Below are 16100 nucleotides of genomic sequence, written 5' to 3' on the forward strand. Positions count from 1 at the left end.
CTCCCGCCGGTCCTCCCCGCTCCTCCTCCTCCTCGGCCGCCGCCGCCCCCGCCTCCCGGCCGCCCCCGCCGCCCCCGCCGCGCCGCCGCCCGAGGCCGAGCGCGGACGCCGAGCGTGGGAGCCATGGCGCGCGAGGAGGAGAGGGACCCCGAGCGCCGGGAGGCGGCGGCGCGGGCCAGCGGCGACGAGGAGGAGGAGGAGGGAGAGGAGGGACTGAGCGACAGCGACGACGAGGACGGAGACCCGGAGACCGGCGGCGGTCTCGAGGAGCAAGGCGAGGCGGCGGCGGCGGCGGCGGCGGCGGCCGCGGGGCAGGAGCGCAGCGAGGACGCGCCGCCGCCGCGCGCGGAGCCGCCTCCCGCCGCCGTCCCCGCCGCGGCCGCCCGCGAGCGGAGCGGCTGCCGCCCGCCGGGGCCCCCGCCGGGGCCGCTGCCCTGCCTTCCGAGGATGCCGTCGCCCGACGAGGAGGACCGCGAGCGTCGCCGGAGCCGCCGGAGGGACCTTCTGCTGAGCCAGATCAGCTTCCTGGCCTTGGTGGCGCTGCTGCTCTGGTCGCTGTCGAGCATGCAGGAGCACGATGGTGAGTGCTCGCCGCCCGCCCCGAGTGGGCGCTGCGGCCCCGGCGGTGCGGGGCTCCCGGGCTGGGCCCGCGCGGGGGCAGGGGGGTGCCGGGCGGAGGACGCCTCTGCCCCTCGGGGTGGCCCTGGAGGCGAGGACCCCGCGGTGGGGAAGCGGCCGGCACGCTGGGTCGCATGGCTGCCCTGGGAACCCTCACCTGTGCTCCCTGGCTCGGCCCTTCCTGCTCACTAGCTGGAGGGACTGGTGGCGGCGGCAGTGGGAACTGCCACCCTAAACAAGTAATAAAGTTGTCCTGGCAAGCTCCGGTACTTGTGCAGGTAATCACCCCTGGGGGGCATGAGGAGGGCTGGTTGACGCGTGAACACACAGTTACTTCTTCACTCAGAGCAGGCGGGATGGTCCGGGTCGAAGGCTCCATCCCCGCCTTTCCAGAACAGGTGCCGGAAACTCCTGATGGGAAAAAAGTGCGGGCTCCCTGGCGGGGGTCTGGGACTGGTTCCCTGCGGCCGACGCTCGCGGGGAAGCTCGATGCCTCGTGTGCACGGGCAGCTCCGGAAGAACTGGGCTGCCCGTCACTCTGCCCCTGCTCTCCCGGTGCCCTGCAGCGGGCCCACCCTTCACCCGCAACTTTTGTCTTATTTTTGTCCTTGTTCCTGAGCTGAAATAGACCTTGTGGAGAAATGTGCTCAGAACAGTTGTCCACTGAAAACACTTTGGACCCTGGGTGTGCAGCTGTCAAAGAAAAGGAGGACAGGCTTGCAAGAGTAACTGTTGTAAATGATTTTATATCCTCCCCGTTCGAGTGGCACAGTTCGTGGGGAAACAGCCGTAGAAATGGTTGTGAGAAAAAGCAGCTCCACATATGAGCTTTGGCGTTAAGCTAGACGTAGCTACACCACAAGGTGTTACGAAGTGGAGAAGGAAGGCATCTGGACAGCGATGGTCACGTATTTTTAAGGATGCCATCAGTTAAAAAAGGGACTCCCCCCCAATTGGCTGTTCTCATTCTTGGTGGGGAAAGCAGATGGCGGTCTTGGTTCAGGTCTTAGCAGACCTCTTGACAGACTTTAGCATATATGGTAATATGAGAGAGCCCGTCCTGGTCTTCAGTGGAGCCGTGGAGACTCCTCGGTTCTCCCCACTTCTCCTGGATCCCAGGTTGTCTGGCGAGGGGGATGGACATCAGCAAGGGGACCGTGTGGGGAGAGGGAGGCTGGACCTCTCTCCACGGGCAGAGTCAGAGCTGCCAAAAGCAGTTCCTGGTCGATTCTCCCGAAGAGGGTTTTAATTAACCCCCTTTTCATCTTCCCAGTTTTGACGAGTGCATGCTGCCTTTGGAAAGGGCCGTTCCAAGTCAGTCACATGCCGGCCATTTTCCTGCATGTTGGGGCTCCAGGAGGCTTAGAGTTCCCACCACTTCCCAGGCTACAAAAGACATTTTTCTGGCTGGAGAATGTGACCCATCCAGTCCAGTCTGTCAATGGCAGGTGCCTGGACCCCAAGAAAGCTGGAATGTTCAGAGTGAGGGGGTGACAGACACTCTGCAGACTTGAAACCTAGGGACTGGATGTCATTTGGAAATGATCTCCCTGACAGGGACGTTTCTGTCCAGGTGCCACCGACTCAGAATTTAGTTCCACCACAGTCCTTTCCACCACCTCTTCCCTTGATCTCTCTTCCTCCTTCCTACCATCCACATCCTCCTTTGTCCTCTCCACCCCCTCCCATAAATGTGGGGCTTAAGAAGACCTCCCATCCCAGCAACTGAAGATAACGGTGAAATGTCAGCGGGGGTGCCATCCAGCCCCCGAAGGGCCTGCCAGTTGTAATTGTGTCTCAGATCACCTTTTCTTCCACTAGAGATTGAGAGTGTATTTAGGTAACACACAGTAATATTTCACAAGGGCCAGGTGTTTCAAGATAATTTTGAAGATACGACTTCATGTGTGTGAATCTGCAAATGGGTACTTTGCTTGAGGGGCCACCATGGCGTACTCAGCCATTTGTAGAGTGACCTCCGCCCTAGAAACTCAGGGGCTGCTCTCCTTAAAGGTCCTTGCAGTACAGAGAAAAAGTTTGGAGTGTTAGACACTGTGACTTGGAGAAGCCCAGTGATTCACTTCAGGTCACACAGCGATTGAGGAGTGAAGGACGGAGCAGCCGGAGGTGGCCTGGCCCTTTGATCCCTGGTGTTCCTGCCACCACCTGGGCGCAGCTTTATAGTATTTATATAACCATGTAGGGGGACCTTCATGATAGTCAGAGCTGATCTTTGTAATTATTCACCTTGAAGACCATGCAGTGGTTAAGTGTAGCTTCTCAGAAGCCTGTTTTCTGACACATACTGATTTCTCTCTCCCCTCTCTCTCTTTTTACTAAAAAGGACAGTTCTTTTACAAAACCAAAATAGCGATGTGTGGCAGGTATGTTATGTAATCTTGTATAATTGTTTTTAGTTGCGTGGAATCGAAGGGCCCTTTCGTGACCTCTAACCAGACTCAGTATAGATTCTTTCCTGCTGAGATGGGACAGGAGCGTTGTTAAGCTTAAGTCAGGAAGAATTAGTGCTGGAATTTAGGGAGCGTTAGCTCTCACCACAGCAAAAGCGATACTAATGTTCACTGGGATTTGGCAGCTCGTAAGTGCCGGGCACTGTGCAGATACCTGCCACGGGCATCGCGCCATTTAAGCTGCACATGCTCCTTGCGGACGTTCGAGCCCTGAGCCGTGGAGGAGAGACCAGCCCTAGAGGCCCCGTTAAGTTGTTGCCAGGGAAGATCTCAATTTTGATCTGATTTTCAGAGCCAGTTGAAATAAGGTGTTTTTGCTAACGAGGATTTTCTTTTCTTTTAATTCTCTGCAGTGTGAATGGATTTCTTCGTATGTTTTGAGTGGTGTAAAAGTGTTTAATTTTTCTTTGAAGTAAGGAGCCTGGTCCTCTTTTTCCGGAAGTGGTGTGGATAAGGCCCAGAGGTCCTAACTTGGGAGTAATCAGAGACATCCCCTCTGGAAGGCTCCCAGGGAGGTGCATCGGGAATAAGAAGCATTGCACATACACACGGACACATAAACTTTGAGCTCCTTTTTGGCTCAGTTACTATTGCTGCGTAACAGATCGCTCGCAACACAGGGGTGTCAAACTGTTTGTTTACTCAAGGGTGCTTTGGGTCAGGAGTTTGGACAGGGCCACGCTGGATGGCTTGTCTCCGCTGCATTATGTCTGGGGCTCAGCTGAAGAGACTGAAAGGCTGGGTGACTTGACAGCTGGGTCCACTGTCACCTGGAGGCAGCATCACTCCTATATCTGGGGTTGATGCCAGCTGGCCCCTCCGCTGGGCTGTCAGCCAGGGCACCTGCGTGTGGCCTCTCCACGTGCCTTCGCTCGAACTTCCCTGGAGCACGGCTGCCAGGTTCCAGGAGAGCAAGGTGGAGGTGCCCGGTGGCGTTCTCTCAGCCTCCGAAGTCGCCTGGTACCACTTCCACTGTTTTCTCTTGTTCAGGGCAGGGACAGATGCCAACCCAGGTTCAAGGAGAGGGGACACAGAGGCCACCCCTTACTCAGTGGAGGAGTGTCAGGATGCACAGAAAGGAGAGCATGTGTGATGGGAGACACGCTTGTGGCCGTCTTTGGAAAACCAGGGCTCCAAAGGGGTGATAGCTCAAGAGTGGTGGCAGACATTTCCCACGACGGTAAAAGGCAAATAATACACATATACACACACGTGTGTGCATGTGTACGTATGTGTATACACGTGTACATATATATGTGTGTATTGTCTACGTATATGTGTATATATGTGTGTGTATGTATATCTACTTGTATATGTGTGTATGTATGTACATGTCTGTGTATTGTGTATGTATATACGTGTGTATATGTGTACATGTATGTGTGCCTATATGTACTTGTATATGTGTGTATATACGTGTGCATACGTCGTATTATGCATGTGTGTATATGCGTACATACATGTGTACATATGTGTATGTGCATGCATGTATGTGTGTGTACTCGTGTGTACATGTGCACGTGTATTGTATTGTGCGTATATATGTGTGTACATGCATATGTACGTGTGTGTATGTGTATATATGAGCATATATGTGTATGTACATGTGTTTGTGTGTACGTGTATGTTTATGTGTATATGTGTGTGTGTGTGTATACAGTTTTTATTGAAATACCTTCCAATCATGGACACGTTGCTGCTCGTCGTAACTGGCTGGGGTCCAGAAATGGTATTTGAGGAGAGGCTGCAGTGGAGCAGAGCTGAGAGCCCATGTTTAGCTTTCTGTCATCGCGTCCCTCAGAGGACCGTGGCCACGACCTTGCGATCCCCACTGTGGCTTCCTGGGAGGCCTTGCCGGACTCTCTGGCCGCTCTCCCTTTGCAGGCACCACTACTCTGGCCTTTCTTCCCCTCCTCTTAGGGGGACCTTTCTTCTAGGCCTAGACCTCCAGCACGTGCTGGTCCCACTGTCACCGCCGCGGCTCTCCATCCTTCGTCCGTCACTGCCCAGCCCAAGAGCTTCCTGCCTAGGCTGGGTCCCCCCAGTTTGCTCTCTGAACTCTATTTTCCCTTCATAGCTTTAATCACCATTGGCAATTATGTATTTATTTGGTTGTGATCTGAGTACCGTCTCCTCTTTGCCTGATCCTAAGCTCCCGGAGATCAGGGACCCTGTGAACTTTCCTCCCCGTTGCCACCCCATCACCCCTCCCAGAGCAGATGCTCACAAGACATTTATCAAGTTAGGAAGCTGTTTTGATGTCTGAGTGGCGATGCCTGTGATGAGAACTAAGAATTGTGTGTCAGGGGCCCACTATAGGCACACACTCTTTTCATGATTTATAATTCTGCCCCCCAATCCAGAAAATTCAGTGTTGTTCCCCATTTCTCATGGGCTCACCCTGAGCTGAGAAAGGTGAGTCCTTTGCTCAGTGTCACATCTTTAAGTGGCGGATTTGAACCCAAGGCCACCTGCGTCAGGGCTGCTGCCTGGGAGGACAGAACAGGAAATGGGAACCACGCTGCCTTTTTCAGTCGCCTGGGGAGGAGCGGAGTAACAGAAGGCTGCTTTCATAGAAGCAGTATTTTAGAAAAACATTCCTTTTCAACCTTTTCTATTTTCTGCCTAAACTTATATAGACGTGTCTCTTTCCTCCTGGCTTTTCTTAGCTGCTCATCAACCCAGATTTTTCTCAAAGATTTCCTCCACTTGAGAGTCTTGAATCCTTGTGGGAAGATTTTGTTTTTTTACCCTAGAGGGTTGGCAAAGCCAGAAGAATTGCAAAACCAGCCATTTGCTGAGAATTCCAAGGCCCGGTGGAAGTTGGCTGGTAGGACGGCGTCTTGGCAACTCTCTTTTTCCTCCAGAAGATTGCTTTTCCTTGAGCGAAATGACTTTTGGAGGGGAAAGGGGCCGATAATGGTATGCAGACTTTTATCGGGGGAAACCGAGGTAGGGGAGTTCCTGAAGTCTCAGAGCCAGTGGATCCTGCCGGGAAGGGAATTCGAGTTTTTCTGGCCTCTTCCTGCCTTCAGTTTCTGTGGAGCTTGTTTGGCAATGACTTTTGTTTGTTGTTCGCCATGGTCTCAAACATGGCGTTATTCTGTGGGATTTGAGAATCTGAAGTATTAAGGACTCGGTGGAAGGAGGTTTTCTGTGAGTGAAGTGGTGATGGGCACCATTCGGGCAGTTTTGATCACTGAGTTGTGATTTCTCAGGCTGGATGACATCTTCCAGGCTCTCTCCCCATCCTCACCCCTGGGTTGGGTGATGCTCTGGGGTGTTGCCAGTCCTGGGTGGGGCCACCCTGCCCCCACCTTTGTAGATGGTCCTCTGTGAAACCCCCTTCAGCGGCAAACCTTGAGTGAGCTCCTGCCTGGATCCGGCTGGTGTAAGACACGGGCACCTGCGTTCGCTCGTTCAGTGAACACGCGGCAGGCCTCTTCCCCGTTGCTGGGGTGACGGCGGTGTCGGAGACAGATGCCCAGGGTCTCTTCGTGGTGCTCCGACTTAACTGGGAAGAGAGGCACTGAACAACTGAATTTTCAGAATTGTGAGAGATACAAAATGGGAAATATAGCACAGTGCGGTGGTCAGGAGAAGCTGGAGCCTGGAAAATAAAAGGAATCTGGCTGGTGAAGGGTGGAGGACACAGACACAAACTGATGGAAAAATGAGACAAGGGAAGGCAGTCCACAACCACCACGAATGGCCGGGAGACGCGGGTGACAAGCCTCAGCCTTGACAGTAAGCAGGGAAGTCTAAATTTAAAAATGGTAAAACGCCATTTTTCAATATCGGACCAGCAAAAATGAAAATATGAAGTGTTAGCAAAGGAGCAGGGGAGATGGCGTCTCTCATTTACCGCAGGTGAGGATGGAGATCGGTACCCAGCCCCGCGGGCCACTGCATCAAGCTGACCGGTGTTGGGCAGACCCCCTCCACCCGTGAACCCCGGGCCTTTTAACGAGGTGGCCTCGGAGAGAGGAGAGCGGGGGCTTAGAGCAACGCGTAGACGTCTGAGCCCTGGACAGAAGCCCAGCTTGCCAGGACCCATCTGTGACTGTGGAGCATGTTGGTCATGACCCTGGGGTCTGGTGAGCTCCAGAGTTTAGAGATGAGGGGGCAGTTCCGGGGAACGGGGGAAAGGCCTCTGCCAATTCTGGAACTCTCCAAACCAACACAGGTTGCTTGTTTAAACCATGAGATCTAGCCGCTGTGCCTTGCTTGTTAATCTCTCTTCATTTCCGGGAGAAGGAGAAGAAATAAAACAAGCTCACCGCTGACCTAGTTTGGGGGAATTTGACGTTGCAACTTTGTATTCCCCTCTTCATGTTTTCCCCTTGGTGCTTCGGCATCGTTTGGCCTCAGCAGGAGTCATTTTGACTTTGGTGATGCGCCGTGGAAGCTGAGACTGGGAAGGACAGGAGGAAACAGGTGGGTGTCTTGAGCAGGACTCTGATGTAAGACCAGAGCATGTGGACAGGGGTGTGGGGCCGCCAGGAGAGAGGGGTGCTGCAGTGGACATCACGAAGCCAACAGCGCCAGTTTTAAGAAAGAAGGTGGAATACTCGTTTTTGGACATTCTGACTTTGATTTTGGTAGGACAGCTCGGTGGAATAGTGCTGGTGGTTGAAGGTCAAGGTTGTAAGTAGCTGCTACGGGTAAAGATCTGTGAGGGGGTGCCTGAGGGTGAGAATTGTATCTGTAGTAAGTTCTCTGGGTCTTAGTGATCTCTGCACTTTGTAATCACCAGGGAACTTTGAACCTTACTCAGGCTGGGTCCTACCCACCCCCCCGAGACTGTGATGCAACGTCCCAGGGCAGGTGGGCACTGGGGTTTCTCCAAAGTGAGGCAGATGGTCACTGTGCAGCCAACACTGGGCCCCCCCGGGCCAGATTGATGGTCGGTGTTAACCTGGCAGCGGCCACCTCGATGCTCTTTGGAGCTGAGCTGTGAAATACACTGGACTGAATTTTTCCTGTCCTGAACGTTTACTGTTTGTTTGTCTGCTTGGTATTCCAAGCCTTTCCCACTAACTGAAGCCCACACTTTCCTCCAGTTGTCACTGTGTCCTCCTCACACGCACAAGGCCGTTAGGTACTCTGTCCTGTTCTCCTTTGGAAGAAGCCTTTCCTAGATTCTCCCAGCCTGTTCTTGTCTGGACGGGTTGCTTGTTAAACCTACTGCCCAGCTGTCAACTTGACATCTTCCTTCCACTTCCCCCTCCATGCTTTTTTTCCCCTCCATCTCTTCCTCTGTTGAAAGCCCTGGGTCCTGGAACTCGCATCTGTCTTCTCCTCGGTCTCTCCCTTCATTTCTGGTGTGCGTTTTTGGGATCACACACTCCAGGTGCCTCCTAAGACAGGCTGTGGAAAGAACAAAACAAAGGTTTGAGACATTGTGGGTTTGAAAGTAGATTCATCCTACCCCCACACTTAGAAGATGGTTAGGCTGCGTCAGGATTTGGGCTGGAGCACATTTCCTCCGAACTTTGAAGGCGTGTCTCCTCCAGGCGGCAGGTTGCCTCTGAGAAGCCTGGTGCTGGCCTAGTTTTCAGGTTTTGGTATGAAAGCTGTTTTTTGCCCTCTGCAGGGTGGTGTGCCCTTTGCTCTGTCCCTGACGTCCACTCCCGTCACAGCTGAGTGACAGCTGTGGTTCTGCTCTCCTGCGCTTTTCTGCGTCCTCACCTGGTTCTCTTGCTCTGGACGCTTCCGTCCTTCAGGTCTGGGAGCTTGTCTTTGATGGTTTCCTCCACCCTCGGTTCTCTCTTCGCTCCTTCTGGATTGTCTGTTTGCATCTTTGACTTCCCAGGTTGATTTTCTGATTTTCTTATTTCTTCTCTCCTATTTTTTCCTCATCCTTTTGCTCTAATTTCTCTAGGTTTTCTTAACCATATCTTCTAATTCTTATACTGAACCTTTAATATCTGCTGTCATAGTGTTAATTTCCAAGAGCTCTTGTTGCCTTTGAAAGTAACGTTTAGTGCCGCCCTGTTCCGCTTTGTCAGTGCAGTGTCACCGCTTCTTTCCCTGAGTTTGTCACCGGCGTCTCTGAGGGCTCCTTCCCCGTGTGGCTCTCTCTCCCGAGTGGCTGTTGTCTGTTTCTTGTTGCTGCAGTTTTCATCTCATGTGCTTTCTTCTTCCGTCAGGGGGTCTTTGGCCTCCACTCATGTTTAAGTGAGACTGTTAACAAGATGATCGGAAACTGTGTAAACAGGAGGGTCTGCTGCTGGCGCCTCGGTCAGGTGAGCTGACTGGGACATGGCCCTGGGCAGCGCTCCTGTCTCAAGTTTTAGATCTTTATCGGGGAGTAGTCAGATTTCCCAGTGGAGGGTCACCCGGTGCCCTGTCTTGAGGGAAAGACCTGTTTACTTCTGGGCATCTAGTGGGAGAGGAAGTGGGGTTGTGTGTGGCGGGGGGGGGGTGGTTTAGCAGAAACGCTCTCCTATGCTCTCAAGGACAACTGTGAGCGTGAAAGCGCGGACAGTTTATTTGATACCTTGCAGGGCCGTCCCAGGCTGCTTCAGTCTCCTCACCCCCCAGCCCTCCGCCCTCCCTCTCTCCTCCTGTCTCTCTTTTGCCTCCCGTACTCGTGAAACTGGTAAGAGCTGCTGCCTCCTGGGAGGGCGAATGGTCAGGGGGAAGGGGAGGCATAGTTTTCACCGTATCTTCTTTCTTTTTATTAATTAAAAATTTCGGGGAATATTTGTAGATTCACATGCAGTTGTAAGAAATAGAGATATTCCTTGTACCTCTCCTCCAGTTTCCTCCAGTGATAACATTTTGCAAAGCTTGAGTGTAATATCACAACCAGGGCAGTGACATTGATGCAATCCACCAGCCTTATTCGGATTTCCCAAGTTTCATGCATATTCGTGTGCGAGTATGTGTGTGTGTTACGTTCTATACAGTTTTATCACCGTGTAGGTTCCTGTGAACACAGCAGTCAAAACACTGGACAGATCCAGCATCACAAGGATGACTGGTGTGGCCCTTTTATGAGCACATACACTCCGTGCACCTTTCTGTACGAAAGGAACAGTCAGCCTGAGTAACTCCTGTCACCTACTCCAAAAATAAAACTGATCAAAAATTTATAAGTTTAATGCTGGAGAGGGAGTGGAGAACCCTTTCCTTTTGGGAACCCTCTTACACTGTTGGTGGGAAAGTAGTTTGGTGCAGCCACTATGGAAAACAATATGGAGATTCCTTGAAAAACTGAAAGTAGACTTACTGTATGATCCAGCAGTCCCACTCCCGGGCATGTACTTGGAGGAAACTCTAATTCAAAAAGATACACGCACCCCAGTGTTCGTAGCAGCACTGTTTACAATAGCCAAGACATGGAAGCAACCTAAATGTCCATCAACAGATGACTGGATAAAGAAGATGTGATATATATATGTATGTGTATATATATAGCAATATTACTCAGCCATAAAAAAGAATGAAATAATGCCATTTGCAGCAGCATGGATAGACCTAGAGACCATCTTACTAAGTGAAGTAAGCCAGAAAGAGAGAGAAAAATACCATATGATACCACTCTTATGTAGAATCTTAAAAAAAAAAGACATAAATGTACTTACTTACAAAACAGAGACAGACTCACAAACATAGAAAACAAACTTATGGTTACCAGGGGGGAAAGGGGGTGGGGAGGGATAAATTGGGAGTTTGGGATTTGCAGATACTAACTACTATGTATAAAATAGATAAACAACAAGGTCCTACTGTACGGCACAGGGAACTGTATTCAATACCTTGTAATGGCCTATAATGAAAAAGAGTATGAAAAGGAATATATACATTTATATAAAACTGAATGACTATGCTGTACCTCAGAAATTAACATTGTGAACTGACTATACTTCAATTTAAAAAAACTTAAAAAATTATAAGTTTTAAGAGTTGAGGGAAATTCCGCCGCCCACGATGTCCTGCACCGAAGGCTGCCTGCGGGTTGGGGCGGGGGACGGGAGTCAGGTCGGTCTGCGTTGGTGAAATGAGGACGTGGGGCGTTGCTCAGTCACTGCAGTTTCATCACGTTCAGGTACAGTAGCCTGAGTTGGGTGCCAGACGAGGGTCATGCGAAGGCTGGCTAACAGCTTCTTTGATGAATAATTTGTTTCTGTCATTTGCACAGTATTTCTGAATGAGTTCTCTGTAAAAATGGTTCACTCAAGTTCTTTGTTCCTTCAAACAGTTTAGCCATGATCTTTGAAATATCTTTTCACTGTTCTTTGTTGGCTAGAGTACTGGAGGTGGAGATCTGGGGGACCTTTGTATCGTAACATCTGATTTTATGTTTGAGGAAACCAATGTGAAAGAGAATTTAAATTGGGGCCAGGCCTCGGGTTTTCTGACTCGTTTAGTAAATACTTAAGAGAAAAAAGCAGAAAGTTAAGATTAGAAAGTATATTTAATGCAAGTGGATGGGGTGAACTTATTTCAAATCCTGAAATGTGTATGAAATGCTGGACTCTTTCTGGGAGTTACTCGGCACGCGGCGTGGCCACCAAGTGGGGAGCAGTAGGGAATTTTAGGGCGAGCTGCTTCTTGCAGCAAATGAGCGGTTTGTTTATTCAGGAACACAGGCTCTTGGGACACTCTCAGCTTGCTTAGCTTGTAAACAACCTTAACTTTGTTGGCTTACCGTCTACTTGGGTAATCACCTCATAGAACCGTGAGGACGGTTGGTTGTTTTGGAAGTGAGTACACACTGATTTTTCTTGTTAGGGGTCTTTGAGTTCACAAGATTTCAACTGGTTTCATCCCTGGTGTTGAAATTCTAATCTGTGATCTGAACATCGATTCCAAAGAAAGCAAAGTTTCCTAGGACCTTCACAATCCAAGTGTTGAAACTCCGATGGTAATGACCTTCTGCGTGGAAGTTCACGGTTTCATCATTTGAAATCACAACTGTTTGGTGGGGGAGGTGCAGAAAGGAGACCTATTGAACCTACTTTGAGCGAATCTGGGCGTGAGGACAGGTCAGTTTTCACTATCTTCCAACATCGTGGTGTGTTCCCTCCCTTACGTATTTTAAAATTGATGTCATATTGTATATGGTGTCTTGAATCCTGCTTTTAAAATTAAAAGCAATTAACGTGCAGTGAACTTGTCTGACAGTCAGAACGCAGAGCAGGAATATCACCCCTCCAATCTCCCTCAGGCTCCCCGTCTGTCCTCACGTCCTCCCCCACCCCCACCCTAGTTCTCTGTCGCCGTAGTTTTGTCCTTTTGAGAATGCCACACAAATGGAATGCTGCAGTCTGTAATCTTTTGACACTGGAGCCCTAGTTTGTTGAGAATTTTAAAAATTATTTATTTATTGCATTTTTTTTTGCAGGGGGGTAATTAGGTTTATTTATTTATTTTACTGGAGGGACCGGGGATTGAACCCAGGACCTTGTGCGTGCTAAGCACGTGCTCTACCACTGAGCTGTACCCTCCCCCTGTTGAGAATTTTTATCAGCTATGGATAGCGAAGCTCATCAGATGCTTTTCCTGCACTACATGATACAATCGCGTGGTTTTTCTTCTTTGGGCAGTTAATATGCTGGATTACGTGGATTGATTTTCGAATACCGGATCAGTCTTGCGTGCCATGGAGAAGCCCTCCTTGACCTTGGTGTGTGTTTCATGTCCTGTCTCCCTGGATTTGAACTGATAACGTTTTGCTGAGGACTTTGGCTTCTGTGATCACCCGACTGTTTGCCCCAGTTTTCTGTTCCTGTGTGCTCTTTGCCTATTTTTGTAGGCCCCAGAAAGTGAAATAGGAGGTATTTGCTTTGCTTCTTTTTTGGGGAAGAGATTGTGTATCTTAAACATTTCTCTATGGAATCAAACTTAAAAAATTAATTTTAATATCTGCATAACAATTGTATTAGAATCACCATATTTTTCTTAGTATTATGTGACATTTATTACTATATATTATGTAGCATACATATACATATATAATATATACACACGTATGTACACATATATACACATACACATAACAGTCCTTATGTACTGAGTGGCACTTGTGGAATACTTAGCACGCCTGGGGCACGTGTTTCACAGGGCCGGCGGAGAAGGAACAGTTACTACCTCCACTTGACATGCAAGGAGCAGTACGGCACAGAGAGTTGAAGTTAATTGGCTCAGGCTCGCGAGGTTTCTACGTGGCCAAGTAGGATTTGAACTCAGGCTGTCTGATTCCAGGTCCCGAGGTTTTAACTATGACATTGTGTCCTCTGACTAGATCGTGATTTGTTTCTTCAGGCCTCCATTCAGCATATTCAGGTATTTTCCACGTCCTCGCTGTGACGGATGTCCTTGTGCTGAAGTCTTTGATGGTCTCTGACAGTGTCTTTGGGTTGGACTCCTAGACGTGCTGTTTGAGTGTCAAAGTGCGTGCCCATCGTAAAGACGAACACACGCAGCTATGTCACTTTCCAGGAATTTGAACAGATTAGAAATTCCAGCAGCAGCGCCTGCGAGTGCTCAGTTTAGTGTCCTCTGCCAGAATTGAATATTATAATTACTTTGCATATTTTAAAATCAGTTTGAAAAAATTCAGTTTGATTGCACAGAGACAGTCTCTCATTGCTTTAGTTTGCCTTTCTTCTTTGCTAGTGAAACTGAATGTTTTTAAAGATGTTTATTGGTCATTTATGTATTTTTTCCTTATGAGAAAAATGTGTTCGTGTCAGTTCTCCATCTTTTTTGTCTAATAACAGTTTTTCTTAGTGATTTGTGAGAGTTCTTGATATGTCCCATGTATGAATCTTTCATCCTATTTCACAAGTTTTGCCTGGATTTTGGGCACACAGGAGAAGTTATTTGTATCTAGTCAAAATGATATGCCTTTTTCTTTGTATTTTTTTCATTGTTTTATTCTCAGATCCAGGCTCTCAGTCACATATTTATATCACATAATCCTTTAGGTCTAAAAAAAAAAATAATAATCCTTTAGGTCTTTACCCCTCTATTTTTGTGGTTTAATTCTTTAAAAAATTAACTCTTTACTTCATTTGAAATTTACTTTAGCATAAGGTGGAGATTTAACTTGGATCAACAGGTTTAGCGTCAGATTGTTGAGTGATGACTCTTCCTTCACCCACACATTTTGGTGCCCCTGTGTCCATGCTTATGGGCCAGAGCAGTTTTTGTGATGCCAGTTTCGTTCTATTTTCCATTAATTAATTGTTGTAGTTTCTTAGCATGCTCATTATTTGTTGGGGCAAGACTCCGCTCCTCTTGTTCTGGGGAAAAAAAAATCATTTGCTCTTATCACTCATTTATCCTTCCAGATGAACTTAGAATCGCTGTTAAATTTTGTCCAAATGCCTCTGGGTTTTGACAGATCTATAAAAAAAAAATTGTGGAAATATGGCACCTACAGCATTGATTCATCTCATTCGTAGTTCATGTCACTCCATCTAGGCTGTAAAAAACTCTGTCAAGATTTATGATTATTCCCCTCTTTCTTGCACTTCTTTGTGAAAGTTATTCTGGTGTTAATTATTTGTTGTTGTTGTTTTCTTCTTTATATATTCTTTAAAATACTCCTTTTTATAATTTACTCTTCATTATTTTTATTAAAGGATAGTTGATTTAAAATGTGTTAGTTTCAGGTGCACAGCAAAGTGATTCAGTTATACATTTATATGTCTATGTCTGTTCTTTTTCAGATTCTTTTCCATTATAGGTTATTTCAAGATGTTGAGTGTGGTTCCCTGTGCTCTACACTAAATCCTTGTTATGTTTTTTTATATAGTCATGTATATGTTCATCTCAAACTCCTAATTTATCCCTCCCCCCTTTCCCCTTTCATAACCATAAGTTTTTTTTTTTAATGTCTGTGAGTCTGTTTCTGTTTTGTAAATAAAGTCAGTTGTATTATTTTATTTTATTTTTTTACTTTTATTTTTATTTATTGAAGTATAGTCAATTAGAATGTGTCAATTTCTGGTGTACAGCGTAATGTTTCAGTCATACATACACATACATATATTCGTTTTCATATTGTTTTTCCTTTTTTTAAAAACTTTTTTTATTGAGTTAGTAGTCAGTTTACAATGTTGTATCAATTTCCAGTGTAGAGCACAATTTTTCAGTTATACATGAACATACATATATTCATTGTCACATTCTTTTTCTCTGTGAGCTATCACAAGATCTTGTGTATAGATACTGTATAGCACAGGGAAATATATATATACAGTTGTATTATTTAAATAAATTCTACACGTAAGTGATATCATATGATATTTGTCTCTGACTTACTTCACTTCGTATGACAATCTCCAGGTCCATCTGTGTTGCTGCAGATGGCATTATTTCATTCTTTTTTATGGCTGAGTAGTATTCCATTATATAAATATACCACAACTTCTTTATCCAATCATCTGCTGGTGGACATTTTATTTTTAATTTTATTCTTTGTGTTTTATTATTAAATCTTAAGCTACATAAGTAATAATAAAGACAATTTTGTTATACAAACCAATACCATATATTTTCAGTAATTTGCTATTGTAGGGAATTTTTACAGTCTTGCTGTCATTGAATAGGTTTTTAATGTTGGCTGCTGGCTAAGCTAATTATTCTTCATTATGCTATGGAAGTTTCCTTTTGTTTCTGGTTTTCTAAGGGTTTTTAAAAAACCAACCCTGAATGTTGCATGTGGTCAGATGCCTTGTTAACATTTATTGAAGTGTTTAATATAGCATAATGTAAGTAAATATCCATAATTAGCTGTTCCTGAAATAAATCCTAAATAGCCATGATATATTTTTTTCTTTTAAAATAATGTTGGATTTGCTTTGTTCATATTTTCTATAGAATTTTTGCTTTTATATTATTGACATATTGACATATAGCTTCTTTGCCAGGACTTGGTGTTACTACACTAGCTTTACAAAGCAAATTGGTAAGTTTAATGTATTTTTATGTTCTAGAATGTTTTCTGATGCATGGGAATGATCTGTAAGTTTAAAATTTGAAAGAACATTT

General features: G+C 47.0%; 1 protein-coding gene across 2 annotated transcripts in view; it reads left to right on the forward strand.

The window, feature by feature from the left end:
- Nucleotides 1–419: 419 nt before the first annotated feature.
- SLC24A3 (solute carrier family 24 member 3) overlaps nt 420–16100 on the forward strand; it is a 427850-nt gene continuing 412169 nt past the window's right edge. Inside the window, exon 1 of one of the 2 annotated variants that reach the window (XM_064475910.1) lies at nt 420–580. In XM_064475910.1, the coding sequence (XP_064331980.1) occupies nt 448–580 (133 nt within the window). In that variant the 5' untranslated portion in view covers nt 420–447. Of the gene's footprint in view, nt 581–750; nt 897–16100 lie in introns of those variants that run through there. The other variant, XM_064475911.1, reaches the window with a different exon arrangement.

Source organism: Camelus dromedarius, chromosome 18 (assembly GCF_036321535.1).
Source record: "Camelus dromedarius isolate mCamDro1 chromosome 18, mCamDro1.pat, whole genome shotgun sequence".
NCBI lineage: Eukaryota > Metazoa > Chordata > Mammalia > Artiodactyla > Camelidae > Camelus > Camelus dromedarius.